This window comes from Brugia malayi, assembly GCF_000002995.4.
Source record: "Brugia malayi strain FR3 genome assembly, contig: Bm_v4_ChrX_scaffold_001, whole genome shotgun sequence".
Classification (NCBI taxonomy): Eukaryota; Metazoa; Nematoda; class Chromadorea; order Rhabditida; family Onchocercidae; genus Brugia; species Brugia malayi.
Genome location: NW_025062479.1, coordinates 3,253,922 through 3,277,245, shown reverse-complemented (window position 1 = coordinate 3,277,245; position 23,324 = coordinate 3,253,922). Strand labels below are relative to the sequence as shown.

General features: G+C 31.1%; 1 protein-coding gene across 2 annotated transcripts; it reads right to left on the bottom strand.

The window, feature by feature from the left end:
* Positions 1-717: 717 nt before the first annotated feature.
* On the bottom strand, positions 718-23,265 carry Bma-arg-1 (Uncharacterized protein; the record flags this gene model as incomplete). Of its 2 annotated transcripts, XM_043073440.1 has the most annotated exons (60): positions 718-732; positions 856-1,045; positions 1,193-1,497; positions 1,673-1,844; positions 2,054-2,220; positions 2,674-2,733; positions 3,050-3,319; positions 3,416-3,549; positions 3,748-3,915; positions 4,053-4,198; positions 4,749-4,900; positions 5,239-5,309; positions 5,427-5,511; positions 5,755-5,989; positions 6,263-6,428; positions 6,550-6,757; positions 7,071-7,226; positions 7,352-7,445; positions 7,649-7,814; positions 7,906-8,026; positions 8,205-8,347; positions 8,762-8,998; positions 9,128-9,239; positions 9,555-9,802; positions 10,087-10,332; positions 10,503-10,670; positions 10,841-11,296; positions 11,559-11,759; positions 12,120-12,272; positions 12,488-12,649; positions 12,875-13,030; positions 13,317-13,389; positions 13,625-13,813; positions 14,108-14,196; positions 14,381-14,599; positions 14,817-15,062; positions 15,122-15,321; positions 15,529-15,841; positions 15,966-16,185; positions 16,426-16,735; positions 16,832-16,881; positions 16,954-17,003; positions 17,086-17,233; positions 17,366-17,458; positions 17,647-17,807; positions 17,959-18,077; positions 18,510-18,642; positions 18,856-19,041; positions 19,372-19,566; positions 20,087-20,260; positions 20,393-20,518; positions 20,607-20,768; positions 20,843-21,031; positions 21,138-21,311; positions 21,512-21,743; positions 21,891-22,129; positions 22,199-22,337; positions 22,539-22,758; positions 22,843-22,930; positions 23,157-23,265. In XM_043073440.1, 60 exons carry the CDS (start codon positions 23,263-23,265, stop codon positions 718-720), a joined length of 10,209 nt encoding a protein of 3,402 aa, XP_042929374.1. The 2 variants fall into 2 exon arrangements, with proteins under 2 accessions (XP_042929374.1, XP_042929375.1); XM_043073441.1 differs by lacking the exons at positions 11,559-11,759; positions 12,120-12,272; positions 12,488-12,649; ... (28 more) ...; positions 22,843-22,930; positions 23,157-23,265 and having other exon boundaries at positions 10,841-11,288.
* Between the last annotated feature and the right edge of the window lie 59 nt (positions 23,266-23,324).

Sequence of the window (23,324 nt, the reverse complement as noted above, 5' to 3'; positions counted from 1 at the left end):
ATATCTTGTTTTTGTTAGGGTGGTTGATAAATACCTGGAAATTTTGAATTGGGTTAGTGATCTTTCTTCTTTAAAAAACCGCAAGAAATGATTTCGTTAAGTTGCAGAGAAATAAGAGGAAAGCAAGTGCACTATTGAAAAGCTAATAACAGTTAAGTGATTGGTCAGCCACACACATACTCCTCCTCCAAAAGTATTTTCATCCAAAATTGAATACAAAAACGGTTATTAGTGATATTAGATGCAAGTTGTTGATTTACTGAAACATTCAAAAGAGCTGTTTTTCCACTATCATCTTGCATTACTTCAACTTTAAAAATGATATTTCCTAGAAAAGAAAAAAACTAGTGAGTCTGGGATTGCTTAGAACTAAAATAGTTATCCAAAATAGAATCTAAATTATTCCAGAATTTTATTTGGACCTTTTTCAGTTTCAAAACTCCTATATTCTATTCTATATGCGGTTGTTATTATAATGCATTCCAATCGATAAAGATAATTTGTATATAATTATTGATCAGTGATAATGCGATTAAATGTTAAATTCTGTTTTTCTTTAATTATTTGCAAGAAATGAAGCAAAATAATGAATGGTTTTAAAAAATATTGCATATTTTCCTCCAAGACTTTTCCATTGTATTTGGTATTTCGTTTAGCTGCGGAATATTTTTTGATTTCAAAGGTCGAATTTGATCATTTCAAGAGCATTTCAAATGGTCAGCCAAAGTAGTCCTTAAAAAATTGCATTGTATTTAAGATAAATGAATAGGTGATGTAAAAATTTTTAAATCTTTCTTCTGCTTCATCACTTCACACCAAATGTACTTCTCGTTCATAAGTTTAAATAACACACACCTCATCATCGCTTTCTTCATTTTTGTTCTCGTTGTTTTTATTTTCCTCATTCAAAATGCCACTTGTTTTTTCAACAGATATGTCATTTGCTTTCGACAGAAATAATTTGTACTCAGTGGGCTCCATGTATATCTCATCCAAGGGTATTCGCAAATTCCAGTTTCGATAAGCATCAAGCCGTCGTTTAAAGCTAAATTGGAAATCAATACATTTATTAAAATTAAAACCAATGTTTCTAGATCTCCCAAAACAAAGTATTGCTTCATAACGAACTGTTTTCATTTCCGAAGTGCTTAAAACAAGGATTATAATATTAGATATTAGAAAAAATCTTTACCTCGAGATTTGATTTTCTTCATCTGAAGCTTCTGAATCCTGCCCATAATTCTTTGGAACTATCGAGTTACACTGGTCGGCATTTTCATAATCTGCTGAATCGATGGGGAAGCCGGATGAATCCATTCCCAACGCCTTCGGATTACCGCAAAATTCAGCCCTCAATGTGGTGTCCACTTCAAGACGAACTCTTGAAATGGGTCTGAGAGATTGACTCGAAGTCAATTCACTATTTGACACGTAAGATGTCCCTTCTGCCATACTATGCAATCCATCATAAATTTCCTGATAAATTTCCACCATTTCCTGCAATTATGAACGTAGTACCGACTTTAAGTTAGTATCTCCTTATTGTGTTTATTAAACTTAGAAAACTAATCCATTTGATGAATTTCATTCATATCAAACTTGTAAATCAATACATTAATTGTATCAAATCAATGAGTGAAGCAAAGTTCAAATTATATGCTAATACCGTTACCTGTGTTTCACGATTCTTTGGAACTCTATCCTCGCTGAAGTCTGGTGTAGCACTAGTGTCTGTTGGTGTTACAGTAACAATTGGATAAGTAAAAGAAGAATCACGGTAATAATTCAGTGTGGCCATGTGCTTTAACTGTGCTCCCCTTATCTTATAAAATAATGATCGCATCCTTAAATTAGTGAATAAACTACTTATTTAGTTAATGAGTGCATTATGCACCTGTTGGCGGTATTGATTCGAGGCGATTTACACTGGATAAAAGTACTCAGAAATCTCCTTTCAGCGACTTCTCCACTGCTTGAATTAACTTATTATGCTTACATTATGTTTTTTTTTTTTTTGAGAACATAGAAATTCTATGAAAAACACATGTGAAACCTTTGTCTCTGGAAATAAAGGAGAGCAAGAAACGCAATGGCACCGATAATACCAACAAATCCAAAATTTGGCCATAGATTCGAACTGAAGTACTTACTAATATCAACATCTGAACCTGCAGAGCTCCAAAACAATGGTTTCATACATTGCCGAGGATGTACAGAACCCTAAAAATATGATGATTGTTTCTTTCAATATCGTAAGCATATCCAAAACTATTAGCATTGCGAAACACCATTTGATAGTGATGTAACGCCAGTCCCATAAGTTAGAGTTTTTGTAGTTTTATACTTATTAATAAATGTGAAAGAGTAATGGATACAACAATTTTTTTCTGCTCTATGCTATCAGCTATTCTTTTTTCTTAAACAATTTTCTACAACTATCGACACAACTGAATGGCTAATTTTAATTAATGGACTGCCAAAAAAAAGAATGTTTGAAATAGGAATTGAAACCTTAGATATCCAACGACCTCAAAGCTATGAAAGGTTAAACTTAAACTTATTAGGGTACAACTACCATTTAAAAGTTAGGTTACTCATTTAGTAGATAAAAGAAATTAATGATTCGGATTTTTGCTGTAAAAAAAAAGAAGTAAACTGTGAGAAATAACGTACCATTCCCAGAGTAATAAGAGGTTTCATACAATGTCGACATTCGGTTTGATTTGATTTTTCCTGAAAGGGAGTTTACAGAAGCGCATAAGAAATATTTTATTAAATCCAATCTTTCGTTCTATCACATGCATTTTACATCTCGAAGATTAGTCATCCTATTTTTAACGTCTACTTTTTCTTATTCTCGCGAAATATTTGAAAATCAAGTTTTGTAGATAAATTTAAATCATATACTGTCTCATTGCTACACATCATAAATACCTCACCCGAGTAGTCGTATGTAAAATATCAGTATAGAAGTTTCTATTTCTTTTTAAAATCAGTTAGTCTGAAGATTCATTTAAAAGTGAAATTATAATAAAATATCTAATATTACTTGATAGTGGTCTCGAGGACAAAGGAAACATTCTGATGGCAATGACAAATTAATATATGTTCCTGGAGGACAATTCAGCACCGTGCAATTGTTCTGACTAATGCTTCCATTATCAGGTGTTGTAAAGTAATCAGGACATGGAGTACAACGGGCTTCAGTGGAATTTTCTTGCCGATATTTTCCTTTTGCACATTTGACGCATTGAGAATGTGAGCTCATTGACATACCTGCACCACAGGTAATCGTACAATTTGAAATATGTACTGAACCCTAAACATTACCATTACTCTAAAATATAAATTTAATGCATATAAAAGACTAAAAGCTTATAAATTCACACAAAACAAGAAGACAAAATAAAAATACTCTTTTCGGTGTGCTGCGAGATTCTGGACAGGCATTACATCTCAGTTGTCCCGGTCGATCTTGATACATTCCTTTTGGGCATTTAACACAGCTTCCATCTTGAATGCTGTAATGATAACCAGCACTGCAGTTTGCTGAAATATAATGATAATATAGGAAAGTTAGATTAATACTCAGATACATGAACCAAATTACAAATTATTAATAACGGAAAGTCAATATAGCATTTACTTAAAATAGTATATATGAAGTTTATTCGTTATGAGTTATTTTTTGATGAGTTTTCTTTTCATCGACACTATATTACAGAGTAATAAACAACAAAAGCTTACTATAACAATCAAAAATACTTTGATAACCGATGTCTTTAATTATCGGGCCAGTTATTGTATTATTTGGGCATGGAATGCATTGTTTACAACCAGCGTTTTTCTTAAACGTATTCTCTGGACATGGCATACATCTATCGTTTACACAGTACATCCCAGGTGGACATTTTACTAAAAATTCATTATTGCAAAAAACTGTGAAGTTATGTGATCATAAATTTAAACATTTCATTGCTTATTCATAATTTGTTATTTTAATAAAAATGCAAACAATAAAAATATGCAGGAATAAAAAAGTGAAATAATACCACATGAACGAGTATCACTTCCAAAAATTTGAGCAGGATAATTTTTTGAAGGACATTGCCATGATGTGTTTGTCTCTCCAATCTTGTTGCCAAATACTTTGTTCAAATTCTCCGTTACTGCAGGCTTTATTGATTTTCTTGTGGTACTTAAAATTCGACTTAATTTGATCTATATGAATGTGATTTAATTTGCTCCGAATGGCTCAAACCACTAAAATAATATAAAGTCTTAGCTGGTGGCGATTACCACCTTCCACTTAAGCTTGTGAAGTATACAATGTCCGACAATTTGGCTGAAGAAATTTAATAAAAATTGTTCAAGGAATAGTGAGTTAATCAATGAACATGACTTTCATGATCATGCTGCTTAATATAATTGAAAAAATTTAACTAAGGAATTCATTTCATTTAACATACAGTTTTCTTACTTTAAGAGTCAGTTGAAGAATTATAAAAGCATTAAGAATGGTAGGACAATGTCCCGCATTCAAGTTAATAAATCTCTTTCAAGATAGGAAGAAATGGCTCTTACTGTATGTAAGTTTTGATGCTTAAGTGAAAAAAATGGATTAATGTAAAACTTGAAAAAATATCATAATCATTTATGTACTTGTCAATTTAAAAGAAAAAAAATTACTGTTTTGGATTAATAAAAGTTTCATTTATGCTATAATAAAAGAATGAAAAGTGACGAACCTCACGGTAATCGAATAATAAAGATATATATTTTGAGCTGCTTCATTGGGATGCCTTAAAACTTGATTATCACAACTTGAATTTGACCACATTTTGAGTTCTTTGGTACAGTTCGGGGTGGTGCAGAAATGATTAAACTGTTTATTGGCAGTCTAAAATAACTGACATTTTCATTATGAAATATTGTGATTAAACTATTCAATCCATTTTGACAAAATAAAGGCTAAGTTGTACTTCTAGAAACGTATGTGTATTGTGATTGCAAATTTTTTGAAGTAAGGAAAAGAATTTACAAACGTATGAAATAAGAAACAAAAATTTTAATACAACTGAACTTATCAAATAATGTACTTAGAAATATTAAAATGTTATGATATAGCAGTTGGGAAATACCTTGAATAAGCTTTTCTAATATCAATGTAATAAATAACCAATTGGATACTATCAATGAAGCACATTCTTCAGTGCCAAAATAATATTACAAACTAACCAAAATTACAGCTGTTAAATTTTTCTTATACAAATCAAATTCACTACAATTTGCTGTTACGATTATCAAACCTGAAACAAGCACAGAAGACCGATAGATAAGTATTTTCTTTGGATTGGATTTGTAATATCACCGTAAGAGAGTTTTATATTATTTTCAACTTGTATCAAATTGAAAGAAGCACTGACCACTTAATTGTTGCAGTGGAGCTCGATACTTCAAACAACTTGGAAAATAGAAATTAATTCCATGCGACCAGCGAGTCCAATAACCCTGTGAAGATATGAAATCAAATATAAAAACAATCCGTTGCTGTTTACTGAATGTGACTCATTATTATATTACAAAATATAGAACAGACTTCCTGAACACCCTATGAAACTTCTAGATTTCTTAATGAAAGAATCGGCAAGTTCAGAATTTAAGATATAGGAAAGCATGATATCATTACATAAATATTTTAAATTCTTCAGTATACTCCAACATTTCCTGTTTGATATAATTTAAAAGACTAACCATTAAGTCACAGAAATAGAAGTCAGTAACCGGATGAATAGACACATAGTTTGATTTACACTCAACAAATGCCACTTTTCGAACGTTTTCTGAATGGATATTTCGAATTGTAAAATTAATGCCATCAGTCTTTTTAGGATTAGAACAATTCATTGTTGCTATGACAAGGTCGAATTGGCAAGTTTCAATATTTCCAGCTTTATCTTCCGCAATGTACACGATGTGATATTTACCCCTGTATTACTAATATTCAGTAAGAAATCATCTCTTTTAGTAACTTTTATTTCTACCTAAACAAAACTTTCCTTTACCATCCATTGTATGAATCTTTAATTTATCATATTTTTTGTAAGCTTATGATTTAATGCCGAATCTTCGATTTTCATTTGGCAACCAAAGCAACAATACTAAATATAAATACTTTATAGACTGTTGTGAACGTAAAAATATTAGATAACAATTTGACAAGATAAAATAATACTTGTTACAAATATGGTTTACACCTCACCAAGTAAAAACATCACCACTATTGTAATTTGATGACATCTGAATGATATCGTTATCAGCAAAAATTTCATTCGATTTCGATGGAGACCAATTTACGACCGTTAGTCTGTTTTTTGAGGTTACAATGATATTTGATGGACAGTTTATTACTTTTGGTGGCACTTTATCTGCAACATTTCAGGAAATTAGCATCATGTTTACCGAGACAAAAGTTAGTTATGCATAAAAAAAAAGTTTTGTTTAGCATCTTAACTGATTTTCTTATGAAACGAGTAAAATGAAGATTACCCATAGTTGAATTGCAGCGATGAGGATTTAACAAACAATCAGAAAGAGTACATATTCCCGGATAATTACGGTTTCCATGTTTCACACCTGAGAACTGATTCCAGTTAATAAGAGGAGTTTCGCCACTCGTTACAATAGATTGCAACCACTGCTTACAGTACTGAACAGAATCATTTATCTGTTTGTTACGAAGAGCTGTGCTGTACAGCTAAAAATTGATTAGTTTAAGTAAGTTTGCCAAATGATAAAAAACTATGACAAAAAAAGTCATCAAAAGATTCTATTCATTCAATTAAATTGTAAATCATTGTTCAACTTCTCCTACAATACAAAAAGCAGTCAGAACAGTCACGAAAGACAATAATATTTAAGAATCCACAAAAATTTGTATGTGCTTTTTTTTGCATGATGACATACAAATTATTAATACCTCTTATTTCAAATTATTAATACTTCTTAAATTATAGGTCATTATAAATGATGAGAAATGCTGCTTTGTTAAGAGAAATGCAAAAGCAAACCTGAACCATACTTATTTCTCCGTGAAATAATTCCGACGACCCCAACAGAATCCTCAAACTTCCATTAACCGGTGGTACGTCCCAATTCCTTTGCCAAACAACTTCACCATTTCGTATCCACTCAGTAGCTCCATTCTTCTTTCTGCGGAAGCAAAACTAAAAGAGTAAATTGCAGACATATTATAAATTGGATAATTTGTACGCATAAAAAAAACAAAAAAAAAAAAAAAAACCAAAATTTGAAAAAAAAATTAAAGAGATTTGAAGTTAACTTGCTGTACCTGTTGCCACTGATTTCGCGTCATATTAGCCCATGCCACGTACTCGACAAATCTTACTACATTCTCTGTTATTGATAAAATATTTTTTTCAAATCTAAAATAGCTCCATACGGTTTTGAAAATGAGTCACTTTATTTTATCCATCACAAAATGAACATTTACTTTTGTTGTTACACTGCAATTTTTTTTCTTTTACATCCGCTTTAAACGCATTTAGCCTTCTACGTGATGAGGCATAGGTGAGCTAAATTTTCCGGACAAGGTCCAAAGTTAAAATGACTTATTTGAAACTAATACCCTTGTTGATCGAAACGAAGAAAAGGAGTAAAAGAATTATTTCCCATTGGCAATATCCTGATCCAAAAACATAATGTGAATTGCTTCAATACACTGGCATCAAATAATGTGGATGTCAAATTTCGTGTTTGTTCGTTAAACATAACATTGAAGTCCAAATCTTTCTCTGTAAACATTCAATAGTTAATTGCTTATCGCTCATCAGAAATGATTGATAACACTAATACAAATAAAGTAACAACAATAAATGTTTTAACTGTTTTCACATCTGCGTCCTTCATACTGATGTGTACAGTGACAGATTGGCTCAGAGTTGTTAGAAATACATTTGCCATTATTCAAACAATAATCTTCAAAATTACTTATCGCACACACATTCTGAAAAAATAATCAACTATACAAAAACAAAAATTTGGTAAAATTCAAAAATGGATTTATCTCATCCATTCGATCAATGCCTATTTCACATCGTCAGAGAGCCATCAGTTAGAATTATAACTGAGAAATATATGTAAATTACAAATCATATACTTTGGAAATATTTCAGACAAATTACCTTAACCGCAGTGCAGTTAACACCTTCATAATATTGAGGGCATGAGCAGCTATAACTTGTTAACGACAATATTGTGCAATTACCGTTATTTTGGCATGGATTTGGTGAACATAGGCTATGTTGACAATGATCTCCTCGATAACCTATTATTATAAATATTTATACACGGTTTGCTGTAAGAAGTTGAATTTATTAACGTTTAGTTGTATCCAGCATTTCACATATTTAAGTTACTGATATACAGAATATCATCACTTCCAGCATATTTAATATGTTGAAACCGGAAGTTTTTTTTTTTTTTTTTTTCCTTTTCTGCACAAATCAATCATTAACTTAATCTTCTTTCTATGTTAATCTTTGGTACACATTTGCAAAATTCATTTGTAATCTTGGTAATATATAACTTTCCAGTTACTCTGCATTGCTTATTAAAAGTGTTGCTGCCAAATGTTTTCAACTTTTGCTACACAAATATAATATTAATATTTATCAACTACTGAATCATTAAATTTTAATGTATCATTGCAAAGTCATTGTAGTGAACAAAGTAAAAATACCTGGTTTGCAATGACATGCATATCCATCATCTTTCCGCTGACAAATACCATCATGTAAACATGGATTCATTGGTTTACAGTAATCAACTGATTCATTGCAAAAAATGCCAGCTTTATTCGGAGGGCATATGCATACGTAATCGACATCTCCGTTAACTCCAGATCGGGTGATACAGGTGGAACCAGAAATACACTGCGAATGAATGCAAAAGTCTATCAGCTCAGTGCAGTACTTTCCTACAAAATGATACATGTTGAAAGGTGTAACTAAAACATATCTATGCATTAACATTTCTTTGGTAGTATTACCTAGTTTTAAGGAAAATGGATTAAAATTAATGCACACTTATTGTATGTATACAGTACCTGTCCAACCCTCTGCACATTTGCATACAAATTTGCCTTTGTACCCATAGCTCAAAGTAAGGCATTCTGAATTGAGATTACATGGTTTTTCATCACATGGATCAATCAACTTCTGAAATTTAACACTGTCAAATAAATAAATAAATATAAATTCCTCTCTATTGTATGCAATTTGAATAGCAAGTGAAGCAAAAGAGGTCCAGATTTCACAAAACTTTAAAATAAGCTGATCAAAAATTATCTGTATAAGATCAGGAAAGCTGAACTATCGATAATTTAATTTAAATATGAAATTAAGTGAAATAGATCAATGTTGACATCGCAAGAGATTTGAAGCGCGGCTTTATATGCAAATGGGCATATTGCTGTGGAAGGCCTTTGATGGTATTACAAAAATGTCTGGACCAAAGATTAAGCACTGAATTACCTCGCATTGCTTTCCTTTAAAGCCTTCATCACAAATGCACGTGTAACCCAGAAATTTTGATTTACAAGTGCCATGTACACATGGTGACGAGTTACACTGATTGATCTCCACTGAACAATCGGTTCCAGTAAAGCCAGGATAGCATTCGCAGTATGCAGTTTGATCATTTTTACGACAACTACCATGTTTACAATGAATATTTTTGTCTACGCAAGCTGCGTGTGCAGTACATTTTTCGCCATAGTAACCTGAAATCGGAATACTATTCAATCTTACAGAACACATCAACACATTGAAAAAATTAGAACTTGATTTATTGTAGGAAAAAAAAAAGGATGTTATTTAAAAGCATATTTATTTTAAAAGTAAAGTGGGCTGTAAAAGCTGACGGAGAAGAAGAGGAAGGATACGCTCTTGAATAAGATATATTTAATTCGTATTTTTTACATAAAATTTAAGAGATATTATTTCATAAGTTTAATTTTATTACATAGAAATTAGATGAAATTTAAAGAAGCAAAAATTTACAAACCTGGATCACATTTGCAGAAATAATAAGGCCATAAATGATGAAATTGTGGAATACAGATACCATGATAGCAAGGTAAATTTTTACACGGTTCAACTTTTTCTGTGCAAAAATCTCCAAAATAAGATGTCGGGCATATGCACCGCGATTTGTAATCACACACCGAGATACCATTGTTTTTGCATTGGTTCTTTTGATTGCATTCCTTATTGATCGGACACCATTGTTGTTTATAAAATGCATTTTGTGCTATAATCGTGCATCACTTAAGAAGACATTTCATATATTTATGCAAAATTATTCTAAAGTAAAGCAATTCCTCAGCTACTTCTTTCCATTAAAATATTAATCTTTCGAAATTTTTGATTATGTAATACTCTTATTGGAATCTTAACCACTGTTTAGATAAAAATACTAACCAACTGAACATTGGCAGAAATAATCGTTGCCAATATTTATGCATAAATCTTGTCCACATGGATTATAATCACAGTTTTGCAACAATACACAGTTATTATTGCCATTAGTTTTATAGCCCTCTCGACAAATACAGTTAATAGTTCCATTGATAGTAGTTATGCAATTACCTGAAGTTCAATTATTGTATATTTTAAGAATACCAGGGAATATGTTAATATTAAAAACAGCATTTTCCTCAAGAGTAGATCATGTACGCATTTTTATTCATCGTATATTCATCCATGCATGAAATGTTAGAATTAAAAATATTTCAAAAGTTGAAGAAAAAAAATCAAACCGTTTTTGCAAAAATTAAGTCTATGAGAACAAGGAGTTTGTGGAACTGCGTAGGGTGCACTGACTGCTGCTAAAGCAGTTGATGCTGCTGAAGTAGATTGAATCTTATCTCCTCCATTCTTCCATCTTCGAGTAGCAATAATTTCTGAGGAAGTTAACTGATTAGAAATAAACTGCATCAGTGATTGAGATGGATCTGATATAATACCGCGGTTTCCGATGTACATTACTGCTTCTTTGTTCACTTTCCTTTTAATTCTTGGATTTTGGCTCCTTACTGGGAGCTGTTTGGCAATTAATTTTGAGTCTGTATGTAGCCTTACTGAAATGTTTGTAAATATCATAGCTGTCAATAACGATGACTCATTCGCTGCTTTTTGAATTTCTTCATCAAGCAACTGCTTCTGCTCTTGTTGGTTCAATTTCCATAAATTTTGCCATTCTTTCATTCCTGAATCTAAAATTTGAATTTTGTACTACTTTTTAATCTAATAATTTTCACGACAATGCAATTGTTCCGTTTGCAAATGATGTTGAAAATGTTACACAATAATGCTTGAGAACTGCATTTTTGGAGAATTATTGAAGAAATCCTTTATATCCAGAAAAAGAAATTGTCTATCAGCTTGCCCTTGTCATTACGCAACTCTTCCAACTAACTGAAGAATTCCAAACAAACAAGATCAGTAATTGATTATAATTCTTCATGAAATAAATACCTTCTAATGATGAATTGTTAGTAGGAAGGCAAGAAGTTGTCACTCCATCAAAATGACATTCTTCACCTCGAGGACAAAAATTAGCCAAGCACAAATTTAGGGCTACACTGCAGTCGAGACCAATATAAAACAATGGGCAAATGCATCGCCCATTTGAACATAGCCCATTATTTTTGCAGCCTAATTTCCTACACGAAAAATCTGAAGTATTTGAACACTTAATTGCTTTATATATTTTTTCTTGTTGTCTTCTTATTACCCAAAATTTTCTCATCTTTCTTATTATGGCCATAGATAAGATTAAGAGAAAGATATTCTGTCAAGATGACAAAGACTGAGCAGGACAACTTAATTAATGGATAAATTAAATGAAATACTTGAAGAACTTTCTGATTACAAGTAACATTGACTAAGATAATCTTTGACTTAACAACTGAACTTTTCAGTGACTAACCAATCTTATTGGCCTTAACAATTCATTTTCTGCCTTACTCCAACATTTTCTTGTTTCTTCATTCCATGCAATGATGTATTCCTTTCCGTGATAAAACATAGCATTACCTTTACAATGATTATTTACCGACATCTGCTTGTTGACATCAATGATGCATGCATTGCATGTTGTTTGTCCGGCTCTATCTTGATAAAAACCAAGCGGACATTTTATGCAAGGTTCAAAACCTGTACGACTAAACCATCCGGGCCTGCATTTTACTAAAAGCATGCAAAAAGCTGCAAGTTTTTTGATTTCTTTAAAACATGATCTTAACATCTCCTTAAAAAAAATTTAAAAATGATCTTATATTTACCACATGTCCTCATAATTATAAGTTTCATTGCTGGATAGATTTAAACAATGATTTAGTAACTATACAACTGATAATGTATCTTTACTAAAACAAATGAAAATACTAATCGAAATTACATACATACGCATTCGCTAGCTGAAACTGAGCCTACTGTTGAAGTTGTGTGAGGTGATGAACAATGATTGCAATATTGTAAACCATAATGCGATTGATAAAAACCAACTGCGCATGCTTGACATGGTTCTAAACCAGTTGGTGAGAAAAAACCAGGTGGACACTGTTCTAAAATGTCATGCTAACATCCATATTTGATTTAAGTTAGTGGAAAGAACGGAGATTTTAGTTTATCTAAAAACTAAGGGAATGAAGCATATCTGATTGTATGAAGCATTGGAATTTTTAAAAACATCTGCTTTGATGTACAAAAACAAAAATACAAAAATTTTTCGCCACAAATACCTAATTAAAGTAATAAAATCAAACTAGTGCTTCTCAACTAATAATTACTTCGACATAATTTAGAGGAATATGATCCTGTCTTTGCGGTAAATGTATTCTCTGGACATCTTATACAATTCTTGGCAGTAACAGTTTCAGAGAAGCTATGAAGCGGACAAGGATAACAGCCATTTGCAGCAGCATAAAAACCAGGAGCGCATTCATCTGAAAAATTAATAATTCTCCACATAACATATTAATTTTCTATTTTAATTTTCTATTAATTTTCTAAAACAGTAATAGAACTCCATATTTTAATTATCACTTCTAATTGTAATAATTAATATTATTTAAACATAATAATGTTAAAATAAATACAGATTTAAAATCACTGTGTTGGAATAAAAGTCGATTTGAAAAGAACCTGATTAAAATAATGGCTGATTTAAAAACTAAAAACTATCAGTTATGTGATGAAAAGGATTTTTTAAAAAAAGAGAGAAAAAAAAACCTTTAAAACAACCAGTGGAATAATTTGCAGACAAAGCATTGAATTCAATATCTTTACAAATAGTCTTTAATACCTGCAAGGATGATGCATATCAAATCTCAGTGCTTGCTTGCTTGCATCGATGTAGAAAGACAAAAAGTTTTCGTTGGCAAACTATAGTACTGCGTTTCTGAATTACTTCATAGTGCTTTTTCCTGAACACAAAATTGGGTTGCTAGAGAAGGCTACAAAGTTCATTCTTCCTTTGTGAAATTATAATTTTCGAGATTTATCAGATTATAATATCTTTGTTAACTTCAAAAATTCACATTAAATGCAAGCTTTCCTTTAATGATTTGACGGACAAATTGTGCAGCACAATTCAGCGTTGTTGATGTATTTTCATGGCGCATTGTATAGTTAATAAATAGATTATTGTCTGTAATTAATAACCCAGCAAATGTCCACTTTAGCTGACGACATCCTTTAGTTTCATGCATTTCAGGTAGTTCGTGCACCTGCAAAACTAAATTATGAGCTTTATGAGCAAGCCTTGACAATAATGTTCAGTAAACTTCCAGTGCGGTGCTCTACATAAGTTAATGTAGCAAAGTCCTCTAAACCGTTAGTGCAGTTTATGATTATTCCTTGCTTGACATTTTCATATCAATATTATTTTATTATTTATGGTGCAAAGAGCGATACTTTCTGTTCCACTACATGTATGTTCGGAACAACTAAGAACCTAAATATATGAAGATAGGCAAACTTTTCTAATCCTCTGTGATTGATTATTTATAAAATTTAGTGACCTTATCAACCAATGCAGCTTTACACGATTCATTCAGATGTGAGCTAATGGCGAGATTCACAGATAAGCGAACATCACCAGCAGAACTTTCTGAAATTACAAAAAACAAATTTGAATTCAGAATAAAGCGCAGAATGTATGTAAGTAGAAATAAAAAGAAAATCAAAATGACGATGCATGAAATCAGTAAGCAAACAAAGAAACAAATAAAATATGAAGTTTGAGAAAGTGGTAACATAAATTTAAAACAAAAAAGAAACACAAAGATACTAACGTAAGCAAATTGGTGTCCGAAATAAATTTAAAGGGACATTAACAATGGACTGAGGACTCATATAACTCCATCCTTGTCCAGCCATACAATTTAAAGATGTCACTTGGCTAGGAAATTCTATTCCGGGACATTTATGTCGTCGTTTACATACTCGATGATTCACTGAACCCTCACATTCATATTCTGTTTCATTTACAGGCCATAATGGACAATCAGCCACTACAAAGATTGTACGACATGTTGTGTTTGCAAAAAAATTTGAAAATTTGTAGAGAACTGATGTAGAATTTACCGAACGTTTTTCGTTATCACGAAAGCCACACAAATAGTAACAATAAATCTACTTACACTGATCAAATAAGATGATTTCTAACATATCAGTTATGCTTCACTAGTCTACATTATTCTACTACAAAGTCAATTTAATGTGGCTAACCTTGCCCGATATACCAAAACACACATTGTGTTGAATTGTTACTTTCATTAGTTGCAGTAACCGTAACTTGTAGAGGTTGACCAATTTCCGTGATTGTGCCATTTGGTGGAGTATAATGCAATGAAACATGTGAGCCAAAATCATGATAACTAATTTCTGGAAGACGCGACCTGAACTGCAGCGATGTCGTGTTTGTCAAAAGATCAATGTATAGCGACGGACAATCAAGCACAGGCGCCCAGTAATCTACAAATTTCATCACAAACTTTATAGTTTAGGTAATACTTAAAAAAAAAAAAACAAACCTTTGCAAACAATATATGTTGAGCAATTTCTAAACTGTAGCATCCGATTAGTCGCTGTCCATATGATCACATTCCTTTCTTTAATAAACTGCACTGTGCCGTTGAAGATATTCTGATCAACGGTGAGATTGTAAAATGGCTCATAATTGTATATCAGAGGAGGTATTATTGTTGCAGTAGCTAGTAATCCTTTTGAATATCTGCAAAACTTTTTGTAGGCAACACACTAATTGTATATTTTAGTGGTACAAAAATTTTAAATAAATTTCCTGATAAGTCATTATAAAAAAAGCATGTTTCTGTCAGTTCTTATTATGTCATATAATTAAATTTTTAATTTAAATATCATCCTAAGGCTAATACGATACACTCTTTTTTTTCAGATCTTTGAATTTTAAAGAAAGTACCTCAACACTGCAATGTTTCTGGGACATATAGCTTTAAACATCGGATAAGGGCGCAAGTGTTCTCCATAAACTTTAAGCGTATTTTTCCAACTATTACAATAATCCTGTTGACAACACATTTCACAAGCTTCTTCTCTTGTCTTACATCCGATACGGTTTGCATTACATTCGTTCGTACAACCTTTCAGTGTCACATCACCTTCCAGAGTCTTAGTTATCTGCGTGAAGCAAAACTGATTCTTATCACAGAAAACAGCAAAAGAATCGTCACAGTTTGTTTTATTATTTCCCGAACAAACGTAACAAATTGGACCTAAAGATATGAATAGTTACAATAATATTTGGAACACTTTCTGCTATGCAACTTTAAAATCAATTGTCTCAATCAAACAATTTAATTCCTAATCAAGTATCAGTTTCAACTGATAGTTTTTCACCTCGTTCTACACATGCGTCATTTTCCGAGGTGTAATTTGCACTGCAAAAGCATAAGTTTGCACTTTGTGCATTATAAATCCATTTTCCATGTTGTGTGCAGAAGAGCTGTGGATGTTGGCCTTTGATATTGGTATGCGCACCGTGTAAGCATCGTCCAGAAACAATACTGCCATCTTTAGCAGCAGTTGTTTCCGGAAAAAATGCAAAGCTCACTCGTACCTGACAACAGATAATGATAAGGAATCACTATCCTTTTCATTATGCAATATCTCAACTTTTTCTCCACTTAATTAGAAAAAGAAGAAAAAAGTTTACGTCAGATTTAAATCCTCTAACACAAATGAACAGAATCAAAAATCTGACTAAAGCGTAACAAATCTAACAGGAAAACATACTAAATATAAAATATTTCTTTGATTTCATCAATTATAATAAATATTAGAAAGATTAATATTGCACCTCTGGACATTTTATGGTATAAATTTTAACGTTTTCCACTATCACGCTATTGACATCACCACGAATTCCAACAAACAAGTTTGAATAGCGTGAGCAAATTTCTTTTTGGAACAAATTATCGCTGAGATCTATTAAATCGATATTTGATACATTCAAATAAGTTGAAAAGTGGTAATTTGCTATATTTGCATTTTGTATAGAATGTGAAATTAGTTCCAAAAAGCATGTTGAACAGTTGTCTGATTGATATTTCACTTCAATGATATTACATCCATGTGGCACAAAGACAACCTGTTGAAACAGCCAACTGCTGCAACAAAAAATTTTAACGCTAATTGCTATTATCGCTATTTTGAGATGACAATGACTTTGTTACATTCGTCTGATCACTGCAATAGAAACATACCTATTAGTTGATTTTGTTCCGTTCAAAATACTACTGTTTTGCATTGACATCTAAAAAGACTTTGAAAGTATTCCAGATCAATTAATTGCACGTATGTGGAGAGTAAACTGATAAAAACTTACAGTTCTCGAGATAATTGACCACTTTGTATTATCAATGGCAAATAATATCTCTAAACAAAAAGTTCATTTCGAAAATCCGTTATTATTGATAAGCAAGATAAGAAAAGAAAATGAAAGATATGAAAAAAGAACCTTTAACTGGTTCACTGTTTTGAACAATATCGGGCCAACTGCGACCAGTTTCAAAAGTTTGGTAAACAAAAAGATCTACTGGATGTTTTTCCAACAGTTCGTTATTTGTGTCTAGTGCAACACAGTAATATCTGCCATCATCAATTACCTACATAATTAGTAATAATTAAATTCTGAGAAATTCATAAACATAAACATAATACATACTAAAGCCAAATAATCTTCAAATAACTAGCTTTCGATAATTTTATGAATTGCACCAGTGTAAATTAAAATCAACCTTGACACTTTCAAAAAACAATCCCCAACTGTCGTTTTCACCTTTTAAAGGCATGCCACTTATGTTTTGTCGATTATCACGATACCATTTAATCTAAATAAAAGTCGATTTTAGCTAACATTTGTAATAAAGCCATATTTGCTAATTAATATATATATATATATATATATATATATATATATATATATATATATATATATATATATATATATATATATGATATTAACATATCGATGTACTATGCAATCAATATTATATATTATCGAGAAAGGTTAACTTACTAAAGTAATATTAGTACATTTAGCACTAAGAAAGCACCATAACATTGCAGAGGTATTCACGGCGACATGTATATCACTTGTAGTATTTCTGATACAATTTTTAGAGTATCTTTTCTTGATCATTGCATCACCATTATCAGAATAATTTCGTTGAATATCTTCTATATGATGATTACAAGTGCTATTGCAAGAAAAAAAAAAGTTAAAATTCAAAAAAATTTCTTTCGCGGAAAACAAATCTGAATACATATTTTGCTGCATAATGCATGAATTACCATGATATTAAACGATTCAATAAAGAAGAGCAATTACCCTGGTGGATACATGCTGGAATACTATCCAAATTCCAGGTGTAGTTTTGCATGCAAAGTAAAAAAATCTTCGTTTGACCATTTGCAAAATTTGCACCATTTTTACATTTAATAAATAAACTGAAATAAAGAGCATATAAAAAGAATCTGCATAAAATAATAACTTAATGTATTCTTCAACTGATTCTTTTATCCTATAAAACCGTTGCATTATTTCATGCACTTATCAAAAATGTAAAAATTTTGTTAGCAAAATAATTAAGCAATGATTAGATATTGTCGGAACATAGCAGACTTAGAAGATGAGTCATTTTGGGTGTTAAGATCGGTAAGTCTGACGATACAATACATCAACATATTTAGTTATCAATCGTGTTGGTACTTAATGGAGAACGAACAACTAAGAAAATCTTATAAAAATGTGACATTTGTCTTCTTTATAATGATAGTATAGTTGTTAGAAATGCTATTTCACAATCCATTTTAAATTTTTCCCATATTTTAATCTTGCAAAGTTGTATGCTGTCTAAAAACAACTTTAAGTACAGTTACCTGTATCCAGGTGTATCTTTAATATGTGTAGCTGACTCAAAAAACATTCTCAAATGATCCTCGGTAATGTCTTGTTTGTTATTAACAGGAATAGTTTCATAATCATCAAGTTGCAAGCCAGGACACTGTCTTACTAAAGAAAACCTTGCTATATTTTTGTTTACATTAATTCATTCAATTAAGAATTAATTATGTAATCTTGAAACAATACATACATGAAATTCAAATTTCTCTCAATTATACTTGAAACTACTGAAAATTTGAGAGGTGTCAATTTGCTAAGAAGAACAACGTTCGAATTTCCACTCTAATTAATATTGAATATTATATGAATTTAACAACATACCAATACAATCTGGTAATTTCGACAAAGACCACTTGTCAACATCAATGCAATACGATGAAGATGGGCCATTCAATTCATAAAATTCGTCACAGAAAAAATAAATTTTATCTTTAAATTTGTAGCTTTTTTTAATAGGCCAAATCATTAGATTTTGTTTTGTAATTTCTAATGGCTTACAAGTTACATCTGCAAGAAGATTGAGAGAATATTACAATATTGTTTTTTTGGAATTTTAGGGTGATAAGATTATGTTAATCTTTTATTTGCTAGACATTCAATCAAGATAATTCTAAACCATTTAAGAATATGTTTAAACTAGTTTACTTCAGTAATCGACAATAAAGATAACTTCAACAAATTCTTCATAAAAAAAAATTTTAAGTTTTTCTAAACAAATTATGCATAAAATTTAAAAGTAGCAATTTATTTTAAATCACAGGATTACAAAATATATCTTTTTTCTCAAAATGTTTTGAGCACATTATTGCTCACTTCATAATATGAACACATACCTACCTAAGCAATCATTTAGCATTACCCATGATTCGGTCTTGTCACAAATGAAGCTCGTATAATTATGTGCAGAATGATCGCAAGCAAAATATACAATTGTACCAATTTGAACGAGTCCATTGTGATATGAAAAGGGATCCGTATATAATGGGTAAGGGATGACGTTTGGAGGAATCTCAGGTGCAGGACATCGTTTCTCTGTAACATTTCATTTCTGTACCAAAAAAAGGGAGAATCTTCCGTGAATACCGATAAAGACGCAAGTATTTCCTCTATTTAAACAATTTGACATAGTAATATGTTATCACTTATTACATGCAAAATGATAAGTGTTCTGATACAAATCTGTTACAATTTAACATGTTCTACTATATTACATGATTTTAGTAATAGGCAAATTATACTGAGTAATAATATCATTATGAATCATTACGATCTAACACATTACTGCTGTACTGTTGTAAAATATAAAATCTTTGCCATTAATTGAATCTGCTATTTCAAATATTATCATAATGATAAAGCAGTTAGTAATGTCGAATGAGGAAAAACGAAAGACATAATTTAAGTAATGTTGCAAATATACTATAAGTAAACTATATACCTTAATAAATTCATTATACATTAATCAGCAGATGGGATTCAATATGGGAATCATTTCGTACGCAAAGTTTACATGTTTACTTTAGCTTACATTTGCTTCAATAAACAAACGTACCGATGCATGTTCTATTTGGAATCAAAAATTCGGTATTGCTGACGAGATTGTTCACGCTATTTGGATCAGTATAAAGCCAATGAGTATCAGGACATCTACATTCATAAGAACCTATTGTGTTCACACATGTGAATTCGCAAAGAGAGTAGCCCGGTGTGGAACATTCATCGATATCTAGAAATAAACGTTGATTATTTTTAGGCATTCATAATATGTTTTAAAAAGTAATTTACAATATCAAATCAATATAATATATTAGTGTATTATTAAATGAGTGCAATTACTAAAGGAAAATTAAAAAGGTACCTGAACATGTATAGCCTTTGGTTGTGGAAATCATCTGAAAACCTTCATAGCAAAGACAACTGTATCCACCAATTAACTTTACACAAGTTCCATTTCCACATGAATTATAATAGCAGTAATATTCAGCTATAAATCAAATAGTTACAATTGAACAAAACTGAAATTGTAACAAAATGAAATCATAGTTAAAAAATCAAATCACTTAAAGACTAACGATAACAATAAGGTACGCCTTTCCATCTGCCAGATATACACAATGGATCAATGTCTTTTTGATAAAATCCTTCATCGCATACATATTTTCCTGCTGTACCATTTGCATAAAATTGATCCAAGAAATGTCCATATGCGAATGAAGTAGCATAACAAAGAGATGCTATAATTCAAGTTATTTCTCAAACGTACCAAAAATCAACTAAACCAGTAACCAATAAAATACATCATGATTACCCTGACAGAAAAAATCCGGATTGCTCCATGTTCCATTCTCGGTACATAACCGGAACGGTGGAGAGCTGCCTTTATGTTGTAAACCGGTTTCACAAGAATATAATGCTCGACTGTACAAAGTTGCATTTCTAGTATAACCAGTAAGAATTGCATTATTGTACACTACACTTGCTGAGCCACAACTCAAAGCTATAAGAAGTTCATCTTTAAATTATAACAAATATCTATAACTGCTAAAATAATTCTTGTCAACAGGGGACCAAATGCCAACATGAGCAATAATCTAAAATAATACTCTGACACTTCGGTTTTGGCGTCCATTCACCATTGTAGCAGTATGATGAAAAAGACTGTCCAAATGGTATCTGATAACCCAAATGACATTTAAAGTACAACTCATGACCTATTCCAAAACCTGTTACATTTACTACCGAACCGTAAGCAATAACCGGCAAAAAGCAGTACATTCCTGAAAAGAACTCAAATACATCATTAAAATTTCTTAAAATATGTATTTTTTTTTTTTTTTTTTTGACTTTTTCAGTTGCATTTATTCGATCTGATTAAGAATTTAGGGAAAAAAAAGACAATTAGGATAATATATTTACTCACCGAAGGAGCTTTTTGTGTCTTGTAAAAAATAAAACTTTAAAAGAAATGAAAATGAACCTCGTGCAATGTATGAGAACTTCAGAACAACATCAAGCATATTAGCAACTGATAGATTGGTGTTCTGAGATCGAAAAGTGATTATCACCGTATTATCAACGGAGATATATTGTTCTTTCACTGTCGACGTATTCAATAGCATTTGTGAAATAGAAGTGCTATTACTCACAGTATTATTTTGAATTCCACTAATAACCAGTTCATCACCATCTCTAATAGTGATATTAACCAGCTACAAAGATATTACTTGAGAAGGGTGATAGATGTAGGTAATAATAAAACTTATTTCCGAGAATATAAGATGAAAAGGATTCAATTAAGTCATTTATTATGTAAATAATTCAATTCTTTTTTTTTTTTTTCAAAAGTTAGAACGAACCGTTAGAATGATTTTATTGCCAACGGGTTGTCGAATGGTCCATTGACATGAAGCATATTGAGCGGAATTTATTTCAAAGCTTATTTCGTTTGTTGCTTCTTCGAACAATGTTTTGCCACAGCTAACACGTTTCTTTGAACAGCCCGCTTCATCAGAATTATCGCTACATTCCTGTATTCCATCACATCGGCCTTTTCGTGGATAACATTTACTGTTATCATTACATCGATATTGGTAATCTGTAGTTAGAATGTTTGCAAAAAGTATGAATTTAAAAGCATTTACAATCAATTTAGAAAATCGCTTACCTTCCAAACAAGCAAACGTTTCACAGATTGTTGAATGCTTTATAGAACAATTTTCCATTTTCCAACCATAGTTTGTTTGATCCGAAAAATTAGCATACATATAGATGCAACTATTTACAGCACAATTTTCAAGTCCAGACTGGAAGAATTAAGTATTTGATATGATATTTGCTAAAATATTATTTTTTTTTTTTTTTATTCACTTTCACTGCACATCTGCAATATCACCAAAAAATCCTACAGTATCAATGTTTTTTTTTTTTTTTTTGTAGAAAAAAAGTTCCACTTTTTCTCTAATATTTATTCAAATTAACAGTTCTAGAAAAGGCTTAATGAAAACCTGGTGTGATGACCAGAGGGGATTATAAATTGATGTTGTATAAGAATGGTATTTTGCATGCAGCACTGCATCATGTGCACGACAGTCCTGTCTTTTTGCATCTTTCGTGCCTCGATAATAAAATGCTGTCCAATAATTGTTTGTTGAATTAAGTAAACTAACACTCATGTCACGCATCAAAAACCAATCATATAAGGCAATGCTTCGACTATAGTTATATCTGAAAAGCGAACATTACACCACATAAAATCGGTACTTTTTAGAAATAAATTAGAAGATGCACAAATGAATGCTAACAAAATACCTCTGAGAAGCACAAAGATTGTTAGCATCTATCCAAGAGAGTTCTTGCTGAACAACTATATAGCATGAATTTCCATACAAATTCCATCCTGTAAATTTATATCTTTTTAATTTGTAGATTTTCTCTTTTTGCTTCACTTATAAATTGATTCCTTTTTTGTCTTTAAAATAACAAAAAGAAATTCTTCCTTTTTTTTCTTTAAAAATTCAAGTATTCGCTAGCTTGGAAGTGTCATTGTTTCTTATTTTGTCTCTGTACTATCATTTAACGAAATTGTTACCTTTGTCACATTCTTTTTTTTCACAGAAACTTACCTTCAATGCAAGAGAATTTCACATTTCCAATATGATAATTGTATTGAAAATTTGCCAAAAGAATGCCAAATAATACTGATAAATAAACGATAGATGAAGTTGAGATCATATCATTAAAGGGGAACTTCCACTTTTACTGCTCGAAAGGTATTCAATAAACAAGAAATG